This window comes from Eptesicus fuscus, chromosome 11 (genome assembly GCF_027574615.1).
Source record: "Eptesicus fuscus isolate TK198812 chromosome 11, DD_ASM_mEF_20220401, whole genome shotgun sequence".
NCBI classification, from domain to species: Eukaryota; Metazoa; Chordata; class Mammalia; order Chiroptera; family Vespertilionidae; genus Eptesicus; species Eptesicus fuscus.
This window is the reverse complement of record NC_072483.1, coordinates 22,554,579-22,579,100: the sequence shown is the minus strand read 5'-3', so window position 1 is coordinate 22,579,100 and position 24,522 is coordinate 22,554,579. Positions and strand designations below refer to the sequence as shown.

The window sequence follows — 24,522 nt, the reverse complement described above, 5'->3', positions numbered from 1 at the left end:
ATTTTTGTTTTTAAGGAATCACAATTTTTAAAATGCATGAAAAAGTCATTGATTTCTTTTCAAGAACAAATTGTTAATAACATTTGCCACATGTTGCTATCATAAATAGATTAGATTCTCCCATTTACTGGTTAGTCATTATGTACCCACATAGAAAGCTTGTGTAGGGCTAAAATAAATTCTTTCTTCTTAGCACGTTCCACAGGAATGATTGAAATGACTGTACCTTTCTAAGATGCCTGATTTCTCAAAGCCAAGCTAATTCAATATTGATGCATTACTTTTAGTGGGAAGAATTTATTGTAGTCAAGTTAAATATTCAATTGTGAATGTAGGAGGTAAAAAGAGGTGAGAGAAAATTGTCCTTCAGTTACAGGAAAAAGCAAGAGTGATGCTTTCTTCCCAGGCAAATATGAAGGTTACTATAAGCAAGTGGCTCAAAAATTTGGGGCCTTCCTACAAGAAATTAATACTGGGCCAAAAATTACTTTAACATTAATTTTGTTCTTTCGTGTATATTTCTAGTCAACAAGCAGATTTACGCCTAATATTTTTAATCCATATCTTTTTTGAATTAAGGAAACTCTACTGGACAGATGGAAACACAATCAACATGGCAAACATGGATGGCAGTAACAGCAAAATTCTTTTTCAGAATCAAAAGGAACCAGTGGGTAAGTTGTCCTTTGAATAGTCACTGCAGTTTTTAATATGATAAAACTGTATTATACAATGTATCTCTGATCTAGAACCTGAAACAAAATATTACAGATTAGTAATAGAAATTAAATTAGGAACTTTCCCATCTTATTAAATCCACTGGGTCTATGTGGGGTAAGGAGAAAACAATCTTTTTATGGATAAAAATAAAAGCCTTTTGATAAGAGTCTTTTTACAATAACTTAAGCACTGGAGTTGCTTAAAACTTAATCTAAGTAATAAATACGTTATTTTCACTGGTGAATGTCTGTGTTGCTACAGTGCCAATAGATTGTACTGAGACTTCCCCATCATTATTGTGCCATTATTAATAGAATGACTTGAGGTTAAGTTGTTGCTATTTTATTTTCATTCACTCTCAGTTGTGTTCATTTAGTTTTTTTTTTTACCTTTGCCAACCATTGTATATTATTTGTTAAAAGACCATAATTTTTCTTTTCAAATTATAATCACTCATCCTTCATAATTTCTAATATTTCTTTGAGAGGCAGGAATTATCATATTGCTTATTTGTCATCTCATAATACCTTTTTAAAAATCCATTAATAAAACTGGATTTTGATATTATGTTAAATGTCAAAATGATGGAATATACAAAAGAAAATAATAGTTTTGAATTGCATATAGTATAGTTTTAATTTGGGAGTAAAATCAATACACCATGAAGCTTTTAAACTTTTTTTTCAGTTTTAGAAATGTGGAAGTACACTTACTTAAGTAGGTTATTTTTAATAGTGATGATTCAATAAAGGTGTAGTATCAACAATATTTGCAATAAATAATTTTTTCATATATAAACATCTGATATAAAATGATACTTTAACAGCTCTTTTCCTTGGACTGTTCTAAGATTTGATACACAATTGAAATACAAAGTAGTGTTCGAAATTAAAGTAAAATGAAATGCTAACATTTCTGTGTGGAAGATGATAGAACAAAAGAAACAGGCTCTAAAGATGGGGACCCATACAAACGACTTACTTTGAACTAAACCAATTCAGTTAGCACTTATCTGGAGTTATTCAGAATATTTAAAATGTAAAAATGAGTATGATGGAAACAGCACAAGTAAATAAAGTCCTTATATTGTAATGTAGTAGCTTTAGGTTACATGCTTATTTCTTTAATGGGAAAAACCTTATCTTCTTTAGTGCTCAATATCCATTTCTCTGCTCAAAATAAATTAAAGAAAAAAACTAACAGCTTATATTAGTAAAGTTTACAAGAAAGAAATTAGTGTTGCTATTTACACTTTATAGTTGGTCCCTCAGCTTTTACTAGCCAAATGATATTTTAAGTGTATATAGATGAAGACTCAAACTTTAATAACAAATATTAGATGTCTGCACTATGTCAGTTATTATTATATTTGAAAATTATTTTTAAATGAATCCAAAAATCACAATTTTTAATTTTAATTTGTGCAAGATATACTATTTTACCAGAAAAAAATAACACAGAATCTTTATTACAAAGTATACCTTAATTAGAATTGTGTATGTCTTTTGACTTAGAAATTTATTGAGTAAACAGATTTTTTAGTATCAGATTTCTGTATTTGATCTATTGATAAGAATTTGATACTATCCTTCTCCTAAAGGGTGCGAGAAAATAAATCATTTTAGATTTCATTAAACTTAGTGACCTTGGGAAAAATTACTGTTCTCTTGTGGTGCTGGCTTTTCTCATCTGTAAAATCAAGAAAAAAATATTTTATAAAGAGGATTGAATGAATAAAAGTTATGAGGAGCACATCTGGCCTTTAATAGTAGAACCTTAAACAGAAATAATGGAAGATATATTGGGTCCAATAGACTGAAATATGAATGATTTGATTGTCTGTAGTATCTAATAGAAGGGTAATATGCTAATTAGACTGGACATCTTCCGGATGGCGTTCCAGACAAAGCTATGGTGGTGGGGCCAAGGCAGAGGCAGTTAGGGGCGATCAGGCCGGCAGGGGAGAGCAGTTAGGGGATCAGGCCGGCAGGGAAGAGCAGTTAGGGGAATCAGGCCGGCAGGGGAGAGCAGTTAGAGGGATCAGGCAGGCAGAGGGGTTAGGGACGATCAGGCAGGCAGGCAGGCAAGTGGTTAGGAGCCAGCGGTCCTGGATTGTGAGAGGCATGTCTGACGACCCACAGGGATCGGGCCTAAACCAGCAGCAGTCAGACATCCCCCAAGGGGTCCCGGATTGGAGAGGGTGCAGGCTGGGCTGAGGGCCCCCCCCGCTATGCATGAATTTCGTGCACTGGGCCTCCAGTTAAGAGTATAAATGAATTCAGTAAGGAATGATCATAGAATATAATCCATAGAAATCTAGCAGAAGAATACATATTTTATTTTACAGCTTAAAATTCAATACTGAGTTTCCCTTTCTGATAGTTCATTATTGGTGCATAAAAATGCAACTGATTTCTAGATATTTATTTTGTATCCTGCTACTTTACTGAATTCATTTACCAGTTCAAGTAGTTTATTGGGGGAACCTTTACGATTCTCTATATAGAGTATCATGTCATCTGCAAATAATGACAGTTTTCAGTTTTCCTTTCCAAATTGGATACCTTTTATTTTATTTTTTTTCTTGTCTTATTGATGTGGCTAGGACATTCAATACTATGGTGAATAAGAATTGTGAAAGTAGACATCCCTGTCTCATTATCTAATTTGTTGGCATAAGGGAAATGCTTTCGATTTTGTACATTGAATATGATGTTTGCTGTGGTTTGTTATATATGTCTTTTATTCCCTTGAGGTATGTTCCTTCTATTCCCACTTTGCTGAGAGATTTTATCATAAACTAGAGGCCCAGTGCATGAAATTCGTGCACGGGGGGGAGGGGTGTGTCCCTCAGCCCAACCTGCACCCTCTCCAATCTGGGACATCCCTCTCACAATCCAGGACTGCTGGCTCCCAACTGCACGCCTACCTGCCTTCCTGATTGCCTCTAAACGCTTCTGCCTACCAACCTGATCACCCCCTAACCACTCCCATGCCAGCCTGATTGATATCTAACTGCTCCCCTGCCAGCCTCTTTGCCCCAAACTTCCCTCCTCTGCCGGCCTGGTCACCCCTAACTGCCCTCCCCTGTAGGCTTGATTGCCCCCAACTGCCCTCCCTTGCAGGCCTGGTGCCTCCCCACTGCCCTCCTCTGCTGGCCATCTTGTGGTGGCCATCTTGTGTCCACATGGGGGCAGGATCCTTGACCACATGGGGGCAGCCATCTTGTGTGTTGGAGTGATGGTCAATCTGCATATTACCCTTTTATTAGGTAGGATAGAGGCCTGGTGCATGGGTGGGGGCCAGCTGGTTTGCTCTGAAGGGTGTCCTGGATCAGAGTGGGGGTTCCCCATACCCCCTGGATCAGAGTGGGGGTATGGGGCAGCCTAGGCGAGGGGCCTGTGGTGGTTTGCAGGCTGGCCACGCCGCTCTGGCGACCCAAGCTGAGGCCCTGGTATCTGGGATTTATTTATCTTCTACAATTGAAACTTTGTAGCCTTAAGCAGAGGCCTGAGCAAGCCAGGGTGTGCGAAAAGCTGGGCTTCCTCCATCACCGGGGAAACCCAAGCCTCCCTCCTGCTCTCTCAGTGGCCAAAGCCATCTTGGTTGGGTTAATTTGCATACTCTCTCCTGATTGGCTTGTGGGCGTGACTTGTGGGTATAGTGGAGTGGTGGTTAATTTGCATATTACTCTTTTATTAGATAGGATGGGTGTTGGATTTTATCAAATGATTTTTCTGCATCTAGAGACATGATTATGTGGTTTTTATTCTTCATTTTGTTTCTGTGGTGTATCACATTTATTGATTTGCATATTTGGTAACAACCTTGCATCCCCAGAATAATCCTACTTGATCAAGGTCTCTGATCTTGTTCATGTATTGATAGATCCAGTTTGCTAATATTTTGTTGAGGATTTAAGCATGTATGTTCATTATGGATATTGGCATATACATTTTTTTCTTTGTAGTGTCATTTATTTCTGGTTTGGGAATTAGGATAATGCTGGCCTCATAAAATGAACTTGGGAGTCTTTGCTCCTCTTTAATTTTTTGGAATAGTTTGAAGATAATTGTTCCTTTTTCTCTGAATGTTTGGTAAAATTCCCTTATGAAGCCACCTGGTCCAGAAATTTTATTTGTTGGGAGGTTGTTTTTTATTTTTATTACTGCTTAAATTTCACTAGTTGTAATCTGTCTGTTCAGATTCTCTGATTCCTCCTGATTCAATTTTGGAGGATTGTATGTTTCTAGGAATTTATCCATTTCTTCAGTATTGTCCAATTTGTTGGTATAAAGTTGTCCAAAATATTTTCTCACAATCCTTTATATTTTGTTGATGTCAGTTGTTACTTATCCTCTTTCAATTCTGATTTTATTTATTTGGGTCCTCTCTCTTTTTCTTGATTAGTTTGATTAAAGGTTTGTCAGCCATATTTATCTTTTCAAGAATAGCGCTGGATTTTATTGATCTTTTGTCTTGTATTTCTAGATTCTATTTTTTTTTTTTTTCTGCTCTGATTTTTATTGTTTCTTCTACTCACTTTGGGCTTTGTTGTTGTTTTTTTAAGTTTCTTTAAGTATAAAGTTAGATTGTTTATTTGGGATTTTTTTCTGTTTCTTGAGATAGGCCTGTAATGCTATTAATTTCCCTCTTATGACTACATTTGCTGTGTCCCATAGATTTTGGATTGTATGTTTTCATTTTCATTTGTTTCAGGGTATCTTTTAATTTCTTCTTTGATCTATTGTTTCCCATTCATTGTTTAGTAACATGTTATTTTGCCGCCATATCTTTGTGTCTTTTTCAGTTTCCGTCTTATGATTGATTTCTTGTTTCATATCATTATAGCCAGAGAAAATTCTATATGATTTCAAGATTTTTAAAAATATATTTTTATTTATTTTAAAGAGAGAGATGAAGAGAGAGGGGGAGAGAGAGAGAGAGAGAAATATCAGTTGTTTGCCTCCCGTATACACTTTGACCAGGGTTTGAACCCATAATCTGGGAATGTGGCAGACTAGGAATTGAACCAGTGATCTGTTGGTGTAAGGTCTGATGCTCAACCAACTGAGCCACATTGGCCAGGGCATGATTGCAATCTTCTTGAATTCATGAGATTTTATTTGTGTCTTAACATATGGTCTATCCTAGAAAATATTCCATGTGCATTTGAAAAGAATGTTTATTCTGATGCTTTAGAGTAAAATGCTCTGAAGATAACAATTAAGCCCACATGATCTAGTGTGTCATTTAAGGCCATCATTTTATTGTTGATTTTCTATCTGGAAGTTCTCTCCATGGATGTCACTGGAGTTTAAAATCCCTTACTCTGACTCTATTTCTGTCACCCTCTCCCTTTATGTCCATCAATATTTGCTTTACATACTTAGGTGCTCCTATTTTGTGTACAAAATTGTTTACAATGGTTATACCCTCGTATTAGATTGATCCCTTTATCATTATGTAGTGTCCTTTGTCTCTTACTGTAGCCTTTGTTTTAAAGTCTATTTTTTCAGATGTAAGTATTGCTACCCCAGCATTTTTCTCATTTCTGTCTGCATGCTACATTTTTTTCCACCACTTTACTTTTAGTCTGTGTGCATCCTTTGTTTCCTTATAAGTCGTATGTGTACATTTGTGTGTGCTGAAAGAAACAAGTACAAGGATGTTCAATGAATCATTGATAATAAAGAAAATGGAGAAAGTGTAAATCTTCATCAAAAGAAAAATTAGTAGCCCAGCTAGCATGGCTCAGTGGTTGAGCATTGACCTATGAACCAGGAGGTCATGATTCCATGCCAGGTCAGGGCACATGCCCAGGTTGAGGGCTGGATCCCTAGGGTGGGGCATTCAAGAGGCAGCTAATAAATGATTATCTCTCATCACTGATGTTTCTATCTCTTTGTCCCTCTCCCTTCCTCTCTGAAATTAATTAATAATATATATATATATTAAAAAAAGAAAAAAGGAGTAAATAAATGCAGCATGTTTATGTGCTGAAATACCATATATACGTATAGACATATGTATGTATATAAACATATATGAAGACATAAATAGATTTCAAGAGCATTGAGTGAGAAAAGTAATTAGCAGAATGATATGGCATGATGCCATTTATATAACTTTAAAATGAAACACACACCATTAATATATGTTGATCCTGGGTACACATATTCACAAAGATATGGAAAAAGTAAACTGCAACTATGCAGACTAATTTTATAATAACAATTATCTTTGGAAAGAGACAATAATGACATTCAAAAGGGAATTTTTATATCTTAAAAATGAAAATGTATTTTATATTTCATAAAAGATTCAAATGAAATACAAAAAAGTATTAATAGTGTTCAGTTCTATATAGTGAATACATGAGTGTTTATTTTTGTCTCTCCTCTATGTTAAATCTCGGCTTCTCAAAATATTACTAAAACAACCTGTGGTGTAGACAAAGCTGATTTCTTGTGTACGACAATAAAAGCGAGTGTTAATTCATCAGCATCTTAGTAGTGTCTCAGAGGGGAAAGGGACAATTAAATAGTAATTGAGATTTTGCACTCTAGTTTAAGACAGATATTGCAATAGGAGTCTTGGTTAGGATTAAGGATTATGATATAACTAGAGACCCGTTGCACGAAGATTCATGCAATAGGCCTTCCTTCCCCTGGCTGCCAGCACCAGTTTTCCTCCAGCACCCGGGACCCAGGCCTTTGCTCTGGCCGCCACCTTCTGTTTTCGCTCCGGCCTGAGTGCTACTCCTGTAGCTCCCTCCACCCCCCGCCCTCCCCCTCATAGCAGGCCTCCCGCCCCGCCCAGCCACTCTGCGCCTGCATGCATGCTGCCCAGAGGACCAGAACAGCTGGGGAACAGAGCCGTCACCATCTTTGTTGGGTTAATTTGCATATTCACTTCTGATTGGCTGGTGGGCATCTCAACGTGATGGTCAATTTGCATATTTCTCTTTTATTAGTGTAGATAATTTTTGGTTGGTGGATACAGAAATGTGTCCTATCTCCTCTTAGTTTTCCACCTATATACCAGATTTTAACTCAAGTATTATTTCTTCAAAGAAGCTTTCCCTGACTTCCCTGACTAAGCTGAAGTATCTTAGACACTTTTAACATCATTTATTTTTCACATTTTTAGCTCTTACCTTTATTTTAATTTTCCATTTCTTTGTTGAATATTTGCCCACTAGAAAGGAAACCCTGCTAAGTTAGGAACCATATCTATTTTATTACCATTGTGTTTTCAGTTCAAATTTCAGTGTGGGACATAAAGTAGATCTTCAGTAAATATTTGTTGAGTGGAGTGAATACTGTTTCCTATTACATAGAAAGAAGCTGTCATAGCATTGAATAAAACTAAGATTCATTCCTATATCTTAGTTGACTGGGATTACTATGTGAATAAAGTGCATACTTGGTGATCTGGGTATAGATTCATGATGCACTCCATTCAGTGTATCTGATGTGTAGGAAACAAGTTAAAGTATTCTCATTTAAACTTAGTTGTTTATAAAGACATGCATGGCTAGGGAGGAAAAGTTGGAAGTATTTGGTCTCTAAGTTGGCTTTTCTACTTATTCCTCTTATTGTTTCTCACCCTCTCCTGTCTAACCCTATGGCCACTGGGCTCTCATTAGCAACTCAGAGATTTTTCATACAAAGAAATAATAGACAAAAAAAGCATTGCTCAAGTTATCTATTTATTGACAGTGCCTTTGGCACAGGGTATAAAGATAAAACTAACATATTTTTATAATAACCCCTCTTCATCCTGACCCTGTTGTAATTTTTTATTTATCCTATAGGCTAGAAAAATCCTTATCTGTAAATTAACTATAAAAATATTACTGTGAATAAGTTTATAGCAGAAAAGTCCTAGCAATATCCACTATGTTTAAATTCTTTATTTGTGAGGGATGATGCACTGATTTATAACTATGTTGCATCGTAACTATTGTTTTAAGTTATAATATTTTTTTCCTTTTGTTCTAGAAGCATTTTGTTGAAATATATTAAAAAACTTACATTGTTTAGTAATTTATACAGATTATTTGGCTTACTGTCTTTTCTTATTTTTTGAAAATTATTTGTTGCTTCTATTTTTTTCCCCTTCTCTTTATGGCTAGCTTAGCTGTGTGATGCAAATTAGTGAACAAAATATTTTTCTTGGTTTTATATGTAAATTTAAACTGCTATTTAGTGTAATATCAAGGTTAAGACGCAGAAGTAAACATTTGATATAGAAGAATCTTTAAAATACTCTCAAGAATTCATGTTTTTGTAATCCCACTTTACAGGATGTTTCTAGAACTACTCCCCTGAAATTATTTCTAAAATGCAATTTTTCCCCCTGGCCGGTGTGGCTCAGTGGATAGAGCGTCGGCCTGCAGACTGAAGGGTCCCAGGTTCAATTCTGGCCAAGGGCATATGCCTGGGTTGTGGGCTCGATCTCCAATAGGGGGCATGCAGGAGGCAGCCGATCAATGATTCTCTCTCATCATTGATGTTTCTATCTCTCTATCCCTCTCCCTTCCTCTCTGAAACCAATAAAGAAATATAATAAAAAAATAAATAAAAAAGGTAAAATGGAATTTTCCAGTACTGTTAATGGGCATAGAAATGTGTGAAGAAAATAAATACAAACCTGTTTTTGATGGTACACATGGTGATCATACCCATGAAATACTTATCTATACATGGAGATATTTATTCCTGTGTTATTTACTCATTGAATTTCACTGATGTTTATCATTACAGGGAATTAGTGTGATTATATTTTCATGATAAGTCTGAGCAATGTGTGGCTTAAACCTGCTCACTGCATTCCCTGAGCCATTTCTGTGGGGGGAAAAAAAAATAAGTTATTAGGTGAGGAGGAGCTGCTGTTCAGATTATTTTCTCCTCAAGAGTATTGATTGTCAGATTACAAATGATTTTTTCCCATTGTGTTAGGAGAAAACACAAAAGTCTGTCTGGTGAGGCTGGGAAGTATCAACTCAAAACAATCATTATCTACCACCCTTTATGGAACCTGTATTCTTACCATGAAACTGTATCTTTGTGTTGCATGCACTTAGCCTGGGAAGTATGTTACTGTAGAACCATCATCACTTTGGAAACAAAAATAACATAATTACAGTGACTACTTTTTAAGCAATTAGAATATGTCAAGCACTAGCAAAATGCTTTGCATTAATCATCTTGCAGTAATAATTTCTGGAAGTCTTCCTTAAACGTTTATGAATTCAGAAACTGAGGTTTGTTGAAAGAAGTTAGTTGTAGTGATGAGTGGTAGAGTTGGAATTCACATATCAGTTTATCTTATATTTGAAACCATAATAAATCTTAGCAATTACGTTATGCCCATAGAGGCTCATTTTATATAGCAAGTACCTGACCTCAAGCAAAGATCAGGGAATGAAACTGGTACTCTTTCAAGCATGGAGGGTTGGGGGGAAATCCAGAGCTTGTGCACTGCTGAGAAATATGTGCCCAATTAGGATTCAGCAGTCAGCTTTTCTAAACAGCCGGGCGTATGCAAGAACCAATGTTACCTCTGTGCCAATTACTGTGCCACACAATTATTTCTGGATCTTACAATGCTAGATTTAAACAGCAATGTCACTGATATACAGGCTTTCCGGTTTGTGAAATGGCTGTTAAATTCTGTTTCACTGGCTTTCCCCTGCTTGCTTGCTGTTAAATCCATGTGCGTGATACACTTGAAATAGAAGTGCATTATAATCTTATCAGAACACCCAGCATAACATTTTTTGAGTATCACTGAAGACTAAGTAATTACAGCCTCCAGGCAGTTCGGGCTGAATAACTTTGTTTCTGTTATATACAAATCCACCTTCCAGTTATCCATTGTTGAATTAAATATTCTCAATTAAGATTTATTGCTCTGTCTTGGATACATTAAGTGCTTAGAGCAGTTTGCATAACAGAGGATTTTAATTTACTAGTTAAAGCCATTTCCATGTTTAAAATGTTTACATATTATGGATTTTATCCTTCAAGCCTCATAAAGCAACTTGGCCTGCCAATCAACATTGCCCTTCATAGCTTATTCTTAAGAATCTTGTGTACACTATTTTTATTTCCTTGATGTTCTCCCTTTACTTTTAATGCAACCTTAACTGAAAGTCATTTGTTTATTCAACCTTCAAATACACCTTCTTGAAACCTACACAACACATTTTATTATTTAATAATTTCAACCCATTTGCTACATAATGTGGATTTTGAAATCTATCCATGGATAACATTCATAAGCACTTTTTACCCCATCAAAAGAATTCAAGGAGTCTCATTAAAAAAAAATTCCTGGGTATGTTTTCTTGCTTGATAATGCAGTTATTTATACGTACTCATTATTCATCACAGTCACTTTTATTATGTATGAAGTGCAATCAATGTATAAGGCTGTGCACCTCAAAATAAATGTTAACAATAGGTTTTTATAAAGATTAGAGGAATTTACAAAGCAATATTAAGTTACATTATGCATACATACACAAATAATTGAAATGTATTATACTGTTTCCTCTGATCATTCATTTATTCATTTTTAAAGATTAATATAAAAATATATAAAAAAAGTTATGAAGCATATACTAGGTACCATACCCTGAAAATAAAACCTGGAAGGTCATGGTTTAGTGAATGAAAAGACACAGATAACTTACAAACCATTTGATAAAATTTTTAGTCGAGTTAAACAAAACAAAGCCACTTGTTCATAAGTACTGTCTTCCAGACACCATAAAGTTAATATGATTGGGTACTGCAAAAATAGAGAAAATAAGTAATTCTTTGTGGGGAAGGAAAATAGAGATGAGTTGCAACCAAATTGGTGGTATTTTGAAATTTCAACTAGATCTTGAAGGAGATCAGTTTAGACTAGTGATGGAGATTCTAAGTCTGCTTTTAGGCAAATAATGGGGAAGGACAGAGTGCATCTGCTATTTCTCAAATGTCTTTGACTCAGAATAATCTTTAAGCCAAAATGGTATAATTTGGAGTGGCATTTTCTGGTCCTGTACATACTCAGCTAGTTGTTGAATAGCATGTTTTCCTTTTTAATTGAAATTTTTATTGAGATAAACTTAGATTCACATACAATTATAAAAAGTAATACAAAGAGGTCCCATGTGCCCTTCATTTAATTTCCCCCAACTGAAACATTATGTAAAACTATATGCAATATTAAAACCTGTGTGTACAGTATATAGACATATACAGTATATGTATATATATATAGACATTATCTTTTTTATTTTTTAATGTTTTATTTATTTTCAGAGAGAGAGGAAGGGGGAGGGATAGAGAGATAGAAGCATTGATGAGAGAGAGAGACATCAACCAGCTGCCTCCTGCACCCCCTGCTGGGGATTGAGCTTGAAAATTAGACATGTACCCTGACTGGGAATTGAACCAGGGACCTCTTGGTTCATGAGTCAATGCTCAACCACTGAGCTATACCAGCCAGATTACAACCCAGATATTTACCTTAATACAATCCAACCATCTTATTCATATTTTATGTTTTACTTGTACTCATTTTTGTTTCTGTAGTTATATCTATAAATTTTATCGCATGTGTAGATTTCTATATTTACTACCACAGTCAAGATACTGCATAATTCTAATGCCATAATAATCTGTCATGTTGCCCTTTTATTACCACAACTACTCCTACCCTACTACCATCCACATACCATCAGCCTTCCATTTGTAAAATTTTATCATTTTAAAATGTTATATAAATAGAACCATAGAGCACATAACCTTTTGGATTGGCTTTTTTTACTGAGCTCCTATCCTTGGAGAGTCATTGAAATTGTTCAATATATCAGTAGTTCTTTCTTCTCTATTAGTGAGCAGTATGCTATTATATATACACCAGAGGTCCAGTGCACGAAATTCATGCACAGGGGTGGGGGGTGTCCCTCAGCCCAGCCTGCACCCTCTACAATCTGGGACCCCAACTGCCAGTTTAGGCCTGATCATGGTAGGGCCCTGCTCACCTGCCTGCCTTCCTGATTGCTCCTAACTGCTTCTGCCTGCCAGCCTGATCACCCCCTAACCACTCCCCTGCCAGCCTGATTGATGCCTAATTGCTCCCCTGCCAGCCTGATTGCCCCTAACTGCCCTCCACTGCAGGCCTGGTCACCCCTAACTGCCCTCCCCTGCAGGCCTTGTCCCCCTTAACTGCCCTACCCTGTAGGCCTAGTCCCCCCCAACTGCCCTCCCCTGCAGGCCTGGCCCCCCCCTAACTGCTCTCCCCTGCTGGCCATCTTGTGGTGGCCATCTTGTGTCCACATGGGGGCAGCCATCTTTGATCACATGGGGGCAGCCATCTTGTGTGTTGAAGTGATGGTCAATTTGCATATTACTCTTTTATTAGATAGGATATAGTATACTACTTAATCATTCTCCTTTTGAAGGAGTTGGGATGTTTCTAATTATTGACTAATACAAATAAAACTGCTATGTATATTCAAGTACAGGTTTTTGTATAAATATAGGCTTTAATTTCTCCCTAATAAATTCCTAAGGGTGCAATTTTTGGTCCTAAGGGAGCAGTATGCTTGATTTTATAAGAAACTGCAAAGCTTTTTTCCAGAGTGGCTATACATTCTTACTAGCAGTGTATCAGTGATCCAGTTTTTCTTTGCATACTCCCTAACATATAATTTCATGACTACTTTTGTTTTAGTCAGTCTTGTAAGGTTTTAATTCAATGGCATTTTAATTTTAATTTTTGTATGATATTGAACATATTTTTCATGTGCTTGTTTGCCATCTGTATATCTTATTTCTGTGAAATGCCTGTTCACTTTTTTTTTTTTTTTTGGCCTATTTTCAAATTTTATTTTAACTGCTGAGTTTTGAGAATTCTTTTGTTGATACTAGTATTTGGTTGGATATGGAGATTGCAAATACTTTTTTCTGACTGAAGCATGTCTTTTACTGGCTTTCACGGAATAGAAGTTTCAATTTTGGTGTGCCTGTATCACTGAGAAAATATTGTGTGTACATCTGAAAATATATATAATTTAATTTAACTTCACTAGGGAGAACTCCTGAAGACAACTTATAATTTTAATAATGGGATTATATAAATAATTCATTTATCCAGTCAATGTTTATAATTACTTTCTTTGCTCTAGGCATCATGCTAGGCATTATAAAAGATCATTGACACAGATCCTTCCCTCTAGGCACTCACAGTTCCGACACAAAGGTGTTTCGTAGTAAACTCTGGGGAACTTTGACCCAAACTGTGTAACTTTCCTGCTCTCTCTGATAACTGCTTTACATAGCGCAAGTCAGACTCTAGAAACGGCAGGGTGTTAAGTGGAGGAGAAAATCCTGACGTTGCAGACTAATTTGAAGTTAGACATAGTCAGTAGAAATGCCCTCTCCTATCTCCTTCAAAAGAGGGGTTGAGGAAACTTAAAGACATTCCCTAAGAAAGACAGGAATAATACTGATTTTAAAATCCAAGGTTAGGTATAAAAGTAGATTATTCTACTTACGCCAGGAGTAAAATTAGTAGTATAAATGCGGTGTCTTACAACTGCTGTATATGGCTCACAATCGGACTCTTCAGTTTCTTTGCAGCCAAAGCAAAGAGAGAAATATGACCAGTTACAATTTTATATTTTCCATATATAGCTCTTCCTGGCACTGAGCCCTGAAAGAAATCTCTCCCATGGGTCCTTGTATAAAGAGGTCACTGTGTGAAGGACTGCTTTCAGATACTGTATCCTGGGATTATAACAGTGTTTTTCTTATGGCTACTTCTTATAGCATCCTTCATTTAAACCAAGGGCATAATGCCAAAGCTCAGTTCCGCAGGAGATTAAGAGAGGGACAAAAACACAGCGGTATAAAAATGTATATTGTTCTCTGATGATTAGGCTTGATTGAGAGATAAAATTTAAAGTACACAGAAGGATAGATAACTTTCCTAAAAGGAATTCTTCATGAATGTATTTGTTTATTCAATCTTTGTTGAAAATTCAGCAACAGAAAGTTTGGGGTTACAAATGTATCATAAATTTGTAGTAAAGATATCTTCATTGCTAATTAGAGATGGAATTATGTGCTTTAGATAGTCAACTAGGCAGACAGTAAAATAGAGCACTTCTGGAAATTGAGTGGTTTAAACCACTAAAAATTCTTTTTAATACTAGAAAAGATGCACTTAGTTACCTGCAGAGTAGCCAACTTTCTCTCATAAAAAATTGAATGGTGAGTAGAGTTTTGCCCTGAAAATGTTACACCATAGAATATGACTGTGATAGTCATGATTTGATTATTTTTCCATTGTGATTAAAATAAATCACTTACCATGGTCATAAAAAAAAATAAAAATAAAAAATCAAAAAAATGAAAATGTCTTCCTTGAAATATATAATTTTGTGCATTGTGAATTTTCTGGTGAACCATCCAGACTTGTATTAGCAAAACATACCAGTAAGTCAATAAATCTCTGGTATATTTTATTGACTTGTTGAATTATTTCTACTTGATTAAAACTGGTCTGATAAGTCAATTCCACTCTCTGACCTGGGACTATCTATAGTTGAGAAGTTTGTGCTGTTTTAACCCACTTTCAATGCACTTGAACTTGTAATTCTCTTCATTTGTCTCCCCTTCCCTCCCTCCCTCCCTCCTCCCTCCTTTCTTCCCTCCATCCTTCCCTTTTCCCTTTGTCCCTACTTTTCTCCTTTCTTTCCTCCCTCCCTTCCTTCCTTTTTTATAAAAAAATAAAATTAGATATTTTTTATGAGGAGGAGAGTTTTTGTCATTTGTTCAGTCCATTCTCTGAGGGAGATCTCAGAAAGTTTACCATATTGTATGCCTGAGTTATATGGATGTCCATATATAACTCAGGAATACAATACCTGTGATCCATCTTGTTCTGGATCACAGATGACCAAATTGGAGCCACAGAGTTATTGTTATAATGTACTAGTAGATCCCAAGCCTATTTAACATGCATGTAATTAAAAAGATGTGTACTAAGAACCCTCGGCAATCAAAATGTACATATACTGAGACTTTAAAAACCATAAATACCACTCCAATATATGTAATGGTCCATCCTGTATAATAAAAGCCTAGGTGGCATCACGCCCTCTTGCAATGCCCTCACAAGATGGCCACCACAAGATGGCCACCACAAGATGGCTGCATGCACAGTGGAGGCAGGGCCTGGTGACCACTCTGCATGGTGAGGCCTGGGGGTCCTGTGGCTCTGTGCGGCATGGAGAAGGCAGGTCCCGATGGAGGAGGCCGGTCGCGGCAGGGGAGGGCAGCTGTAGGCAATCAGACCATCAGGGGAGCAGTTAAGTGTCAATCAGGCAAGCAGGGGAGCAGTTAGGGGTTGATCAGGTTGGCAGGCAAAAGCAGTTAGGGGCAATCAGGCAGGCAGGCAGGCAGGCAGGCGAGCGGTTAGGAGCCAGCAGTCCTGGATTGTGAGAGGGATATTCCCCGAGGGGGCCCAGATTGAAGGGGGCCCAGACTGTTATGCAGGCCAGGTTGAAGGACCCACCCCCATGCATGAATTTTGTGCACCAGGCCTCTAGTAAAATATAATAAAGTTAACCTAGATCCGTGGTCTGCAAACTGCAGCTTTTGAGCCACATGCGGCTCTTTGGCCCCTTGAGTGTGGCTCTTCCACAAAATACCACGGCATGGGTGAGTCTATTTTGAAGAAGTGGCATTAGAAGAAGTTTAAGTTTAAAAAATTTGTCTCTCAAAAGAAATTTCAATCGTTGTACTGTTGATATTTGGCTCTGTTGACTGATGAGTTTGCCGACCACTGACCTAGATTGACACATTGTGACTTTGGCTTAGTTCACTTACTTGTTGAATGGTTTATCTTTCTAGGCAGCCCCTAAATGACCCCCATTGAATTGCATATATCAGTGAAATTATTAATTCTTGACCTTCTTCTACCTTTGAATTTACTTGAAAAAAGTTGAAACCTCCGATTTAAGTTTATATGTGCATAAGATAAATTTTACTAAAAGTAGAGGAAGGATTGTACATTATATAAGTCAAATTAGTGTCATAAATGTATATTACACTTTAAACCTTTATGAAGCCAACTAGTATAATAAGAGGCCAGGCAGTCAATTTGGAAAGAGAACCTTTATTAAAATTTCTGGGATGACCATCTACTATTTAGGGACTCATTTTTTAACTGTTCTTTATATTATTCTCCTTATATGTAAAGTAGAAATCAGTGTCACAAGATTGTTGTGATAATCAACAGAGATAATGGTTAAGTGCCTGTTAAAGTATATTGTTTCACAGAAAGTTAAAACAGCATATATATATATATATATATATATATATATATATATGCAAAAGTAAGTTTACAGTTGTAAGTATGCAAAACAGAATTTATCTTTGTATTATTTATTCATTAGTTATTATATTATATATTATATTATTATTAACTTGCTTTTGCCCACCCCTGTATATTTTCCATTAGCTAGACCTCATATTTTCAGACAAAAATCTAAGTTTGCAACGTATTTTTCCCCCTGAAATTTAGTGCTAGGTGACTATTACAATTTAAGTGGCTACCCTTATGTTTAAGATGTATAATTTAATTACAGGTCTATCGATAGACTATGTGGAAAACAAGCTTTATTGGATCAGTTCCGGAAATGGAACCATAAATAGATGCAACCTAGATGGTGGTAATTTAGAAGTAATAGAGTCAATGAAAGAAGAATTAACAAAAGCTACAGCCCTAACCATCATGGGTAAGTACAGTGGTTCTATAGTTAGGATGTTATTATTGATTGGAGGTTGATTAATTATGATCAATTAAAAGCTGAGAAGAGTCACTGCTCCATTAATTCCAGAAGCACATTTAAATTGCACATCTCTATGAGGTGTTTTTTTTTTTCCCTTCTTCTTCTTTTCTTAACATTAGCGAACAGATTTGTAACATTATACAGATCAGGGACTTTACTATTATTGCTTCTTGGATTACTGTGAATTGTTTTATTTTATGATTATTTTTTATGTTCTGCTGAAGTGTTTTAAAGTGTAAGGGCATTGTGTATTTGTCACAATAACAAATGTGGCTTATCTCTACTTATAAAGGATAGCTTGATCCATGCAGATAATTCAAGAGACAAGGCCACAGGGTCCATTGAACAATGATAAAAATTATTCTCCAGCAAATAATTCTTTTCTATACAGGCATACCTCGGAGATATTGCAGGATGGGTTCCAAACCATCACAATAAAGCAAATATTGCTAGATAGTGAGTCACACTAATTTTTGGGGGGGTTCTCAATGCATACTAAAGTTATATTTGCACTATACTGTAGTCTATTAAGTGTGTAATAGTATTATGTCTAGAACAGCAATGTCTATACCTAAATTTAAAAAAAAAATACATTATTGCTAAAAAGGCTAACCATCATCTGAGTTCATCAAGAGTTGTGATGGTTTTGCTGGTGCAAGGTCTTGCCTCAATGTCAATAGCTGATAACTGGTAAGGGTAGTGGTTGCTGAAGGTCCTGGTGGCTGTAGCATTTTCTAAAAATAGGGCTACAATGTAGTTTGTCACATCAATTGACTCTTCTCATCACAGTGATTTCTCTGTAGCATGAGATGCTGTTTGATAGCATTTTACCCATGGTAGAGCATTCACAATTGTAGTTAATTCTCTCAAACTGCTTTGCCAACTGCCACTGCTTTATCAACTAAGTTCCCATAATATTCTAAATCCTTTGTTTGTCATTTCGACAACCTTCACAGCATCTTCACCGGGAGTGAGTTCAACAACAAGACAGCTTCACTTTCTTATCATTTGTATGTTCACTAAAAGAGACGCACTTTTTGTTTCCTCCAAGAACTTTTCCTTTGCATTCACAACTTGGCTGTTTGGTCCAAAACATGGAGCTTTGGGCCTGTTCCTAGACGTTCTACATGCCTTTTTCACCAAGCTTAGTCATTCTCGCTTTTGATTTAATTATGTGCGACTCTTCCCTTCTCTTGAACACTTTGAGGCCATTATAGGGTTATAAATTGGCCCAACTTTAATATTATTGTGCCTCAAGGAATAGGGAGGTCTAATGAGAGGGGAAATAATAGAGAACAGCCAGCTGCTGGAGCAGTCAGAACACACCCACCATTTATCAATTAAGTTAACTGTCTTACATGGGTACAGTTCCTGGTTTCCTAAAACAATTACACAATAACAAATATAATAATGATAAGTTTATATATTTGAGAATTACCAAAATATTACTAAGAGCAATGCCAGAGAGTTTACTGTCTATGTTTTGTTTGTTTTTTTCTAGGAATTTTATGGTTTGAGGTCTTCCATTTAAGTCTTTAATCCAATTTGACTTTATTCTTGTATAGGATGTAAAAAAGTGGTCTAGTTTCATATTTTTGCTTCTCTATGCCCAATTTTCCCAAAACTATGTATTAAAGAGACTGTCTTTACTCCATTGTATATTCTTGCCTCCTTTGTCATTAATTGACCATAAAGGCGTGAATTTATTGCTGGGCTCTCTATTCTGTTCTGTTGATCTATATGTCTGTTTTCATGCCACTAGAATGCCGTTTTGATTACTATAGTCTTGTAGTATAATTTGCTTATCAAGTAGCATGATAACTTCAACTTTGTTCTTTCTCAAGATTGCTTGGGCTCTTCAGGGCCTTTTGTGGTTCCATATGAAGTTTAGGATTATCTGTTGTAGTTCTGTGAAAAAAAAGTATTTGGTATATTTATAGGAATTGTGTTGACTCTGTAGATTGCTTTGGGTAGTATGGATGTTTTAATTATGTTAATTCTTCCTGGTCAAGATGGTAGAGTAGATAAACACTGGGCTCATATCCTCTAATGACCATATTAAAATTACAACTAAAATATAGAACAACTACCCATGAGAACCACCTAAAGACTAGCTGAACAAAACTCAGATAACTAAGGATGTAAAGAAGAAACCATATTGAGGCTGGTAGGGAGGGCAGAGACACAAAATGGGCTGATCCCATACCCATGTGTGGTGGTTAGGAATTGGGAGGGATATCTCAGCTATAGATATCCCTGAGGAGCAAGGAGTCCCAGCTCCACAACTAGGCTCCTTAGCCCAGAGCAAGAGAGCAGAGAAGAGGAGTACCCACAACCTCCGGCTGTGAAAATCAGCAAGGATTCCATCCAGGTGTCACTGAGGACTGCTATAGACACAGGGGTCCTCTTAAAGGGCCTGAGTATAGACTCACTCTCTCATGAATACCAACCCTAGACTCTAGCAAAGAGACAGCAGCACTAGAAGTGCCAGGGACACATGGAGAGGACCTGAATAGTCTAACTGTAGGTGATGACTGGAGGGGCAGGACTGAAATGCTATCAGGGGCCACTGCTCCTTTCTCGAATGCTCCCCACACCCAGCCAGCAGGCACAGGTGGAGTGCGGAAGGTGACATGCTTCACATGCAGTACTGTCTGTGCTTTACCTTTTCTCCATGGTGTCAAGGAACAGAGTTTACTTTGTCAGGATTGATTTGCACATTGTGTCCAATGGCAGTTGATGAGGACTCTTGATGCCGTTTGCTGTGGACTGATGTTTGTGTTCTCCTGAATTATATGTGGAAGCCCTGAAGGCATGTGGAGGTGGGGGCATTTGGAAGCTATTAGATTGTGATGGTACAGCCCACATGGACTAGTGTCCTTCTAAGAAGAGGCCAGAATGTTAGCCTCTCTCTCTTTGCCATGTGAGGATAGAGCACGGAAGTGATGGCATCATGATCTTTGACTTCCAAGCACCAGAACTGTGAGAAACCCTTTTTGTGGTGTACGCCATGACATTTTTTTGGTCTTTTTCTTATAGTAGCCTAAACTAAGACATATTTCCAGTTATTAGATATAAGCTGACTAGGTTGTAACTTTGAACATTAAACTATTACTCATTTTTTTTTTAAAAAATGACCCTGTCAATTGTCTTTTTCCAACTGTGAGAGTTAGCAAATACAGTAGTTTTTGCTTTTAAATACAATAGCTTGTAGTTGTAAAATTTTATCTACTACTTACTTTCCTTAATTTTTTTTCCTCAGTACTTAGCAACTCCTTTTTTTAAGGAATTTTTTTATAAATATACTTCAGGTTCATGAAATAATGATACACTAAAACATTTTTCTTATATGATTTTCAAGTGGCTTATGCTATAAGATAATGTATAGTCAGCTGTGTTATACTTAATTATTGATTACCTAGTTTTCAAATATAGTTTATTTGTTTGTTTTTATTCATCTTTTTCATATAACACTGGTATTTTCTTGATCATTAATATCTGCAGGAGACAGTGAGTTAAATGCAAATTAATCAAGTTGCCATTCAATTTTAGGTGCCTTTGTGAGGAGGAGGAGGTTAAAACTATTGGCTAAAATTAGGACTTGTGGGTTATTTATGTATTATATTTAGCATATGCAGTTTGAGAGCAGACTGTATATATTGTATTCACATTGAAGAGAAAGTTAGAAAAATCAATTCATGGAGCTGAGTGAAAATATACAAATAAAACAAATGTACTGGCAGAAATAGGTTTATTGGTATTTGGAGAAAATTAAGATGCAAATCAGGAAATTGTAGGATGATGACTTATCTGTATTTTTAATTGGGGCAAATGGATCATTGATTTAAAATAGAAGTGAGAGTATGGGGATTATTCAAGCAAACTTGAAGAAATATGTATGTCTTTATAGAAAATACCTCTCATTGGTGAATTTAATGGTTGATATCTTATTTATCATAAGTGATCTTGACATAGTACATTAAAATGAGTCATGTAATAATTTGTCAAGTTTTGCTAGAGCAAAAGGATTTGAGTCCAGAGCACTATAAAGGTCACAAGCTTAAATTTAAAGCTCTATACTACATGCACATCTTATGAGATGTTTATTCATTGTTCCCTGCTAATCCATTGCATACACAGTTACTCTCATTGAAATTCAATTATACATCTACTTTTATTGTTGTACTTTTATGGGGCTAAATGATCTTGAGAAATTACTTTTACCATGATATCTGAATCATGTACATATATTCTTCTTTGTATGATTAAAACATAGACTTTTAGAATTAAATGTAAGCTTTAAAAATTACTAAATTTATCACTTTTATCAATTAAATAAGTATACTTTAGGTTCCTACTATTCATTAATCAGCTATAGTTCTGGTACAATTACTAGACCTTAGTTTTCTATTCTGCAAAAATATGAACCTTGACCAAATAAGTTACAAAGTCCCAAAAACCTTGTATGATTTTATCACTAATGTTTTGACTCAAGGGTGCAGGAAATAGTTTAAAATAAGCCATCGTCTAAGTTGAAGCAATACAGGAGAGACAAAAATTGTCAATAAAAATAAAGTTCACTTGTGAAGTTATGCTAATCAGAGTTTATATTAATCTGTTTTAGAAGTTTGGCAAAGTTATTCAATTTTGATATCTAATTAGGAGTTTGGTGGATGTTTACAACATAGAGTTGCTTAAATTTCTTGTCTTTAGAATGGATTGATACTTTTTATAAATGTCTAAGTAGCTATCTCCAACATCCATCTAATCTTTGAATCACTTGCAAAAATTGGCGAAATTCTTTTTAAAATAAAAGAAACTTTGAGTCACAGGTAAGGCCAAAAAAAATATTATTTAATTATGCATTTTCTATGAATATTTAAGCTCTCCGCTGAATTTATTTCTTATTAATTGCAGTTTAAATATATTATACTATTGATTTGTTTTAAGTAGCAATTTGCCAGAATAAGTTTAATGTGTAAATATTAGAAGGATATTGAATTTTGTCTACTGTTACAGTCTATCAAGGAATAAAAAAAGGCATATTCTATGTGCATTTTTAGTCTCCTATCAGATATAAACCCAAACCTATAATGAGTTAACTTCCCTTGATTTGATTATGCCCACATTTGTTTTAAATCAGTGTTAACAAAACAATAACTTGCCCTTTAGGGAGCCCTTGAAAAATTTTAATAAAAGTAACCCGTAAGGACATTTGCTCATACTTTTCATAGGTTCACTTCACAAATTTGAAATAACCATTATGGTTGCCATGGAGAGTCTAGCACATGGATAGTTTGCCCCAGGAAAGCCAAGGCTGTCAGCTTAAAAGGCTTCCAGAACCATCTGAATACGCATGCGAAGGTCATATTTATTTGCTCAAGAATGGATATAGTTTTGCCCCACCTGGTTTGGCTCATTTGTTGGAGCATTGGCCCAAGGACTGAAGTATCCTGGGTTCAATTCTGGTCAAGGGCAAGTATCTCTGTTGCAAGTTTGATTCCAAGTCCGGTTGGGGCATGTGTGGGAGGCAACCAATCAATATGTCTCTCTGGCATCGATGTTTCTCCCTCTCTCTGTCTGTCCCCCTCCCTTCCACTCTGTCTAAAAAAAATCAATGGAGCCCTAGACGGTTCGGGTCAGGGATAGAACATCAGCCTGTGAACTGAAGGGTACTGGGTTCAATTCCGGTCAAGGGCACCTACCTCGGTTGCAGGCCCCTCCCTGGTCTGAGCTCATGCAGGAGGCAACCAATCTATGTGTCTCTCAGATAGATGTTTCTCTCTCTCTGTCTCTCCCCCTCCCACTCTCTAAAAATCAATGGAAAAATATCCTCAGGTGAGGATTAAAAAAAAAAGATATAATGTTAATATTGTTGGGGATTAAATGTTTCTAATGTTTCCACTGGAGTTTTTACAAGAAAGCTCTTAAAATTGCCTGGGCTCTCTGCTGACTCAAAGGAACTCTAATCTAAAGGCAACAAAGTATTCTTTACCTACAGTAACACTTAGGTTCTCTCAGCTAGTTTCTCAGTTATATGCTTTTTAAAATCTGTATCTGTATTCACTTCAGCAAAATATTGTGTGGTATAGTGACTAAAGTTAGGATTTATTAAAAATAAACCATCTCTAGCACTCAATTTGTATACTTGTTATGAACCTTCAAATATACATATATTAAAAAATAATAGAAATTTGAAAAATATGTGTATAATACACAGCCCATAAAATTGGCATGCAGAAATCGTCAAAAGCCCTTGTCCTACTTCCTAAGATAAATTATTATGGCCAGTTGTCCTGACATGTACGGAGCATTATTAATGATGGGGTGAGGGTGTGAGTCTGGTGCCGTTAGTCTTGTTAAGATCCTTAGACTGAGCACTCACAGATTCACTCTGAAATCTAGTCTGAAAGGATCCTCTACCCTCGTCTTCTTATGCCACTGTAGCGGGTCTGATAACTTCAAAGTTCTTGACTTCAATAGTCTGCCTTATGGAGTCATTCTCTCTGTTCTATGCAATGCAAGTCTGCTTTATTTGTTGCCAAGTGCAGGGTTTTTGTTTGCTTTTTAAAATCAAAGCTTACTAAATATATCTCTCTCTCTGAATGTGAAAAGGGGCTGAAACGTGGTTTCTGTTCCTTGGATTGCCAGTTTTCCCTTTATAATCTGAGAGCTCTCCCCTTGGATTTGTTGTTTCGTTTCCTTTCACAGTCTCGTGAGGTAGTACTGGACGTTTCGTATGGGTTAATGCAGCAACCCCTTACGTCTGTTCACGCTCTGTATCTCCAGTCTCCAAGATCAGGCCCTGCCCTGTTCTGACCTGCTGTAGCACCCCCTACTCAGCTCTAGTATTTTAGAGCTGAGATAGCACTCACAACTTACTGTGAAATGCTCATTCTGTCTTCCTTTTCATTCAACAAAAGTTGTATGTCACCTCA

General features: G+C 36.3%; 1 protein-coding gene across 1 annotated transcript in view; it reads left to right on the top strand.

Moving 5' to 3' along the window:
- The window catches only part of LRP1B (LDL receptor related protein 1B), a 1,704,605-nt gene that overhangs the window by 1,151,259 nt on the left and 528,824 nt on the right, over positions 1-24,522 (top strand). The window contains exons 31-32 of the mRNA XM_054723549.1: positions 580-674; positions 17,381-17,530. Coding sequence (XP_054579524.1) covers positions 580-674; positions 17,381-17,530 — 245 coding nt within the window. The remainder of the gene's footprint in view (positions 1-579; positions 675-17,380; positions 17,531-24,522) is intronic.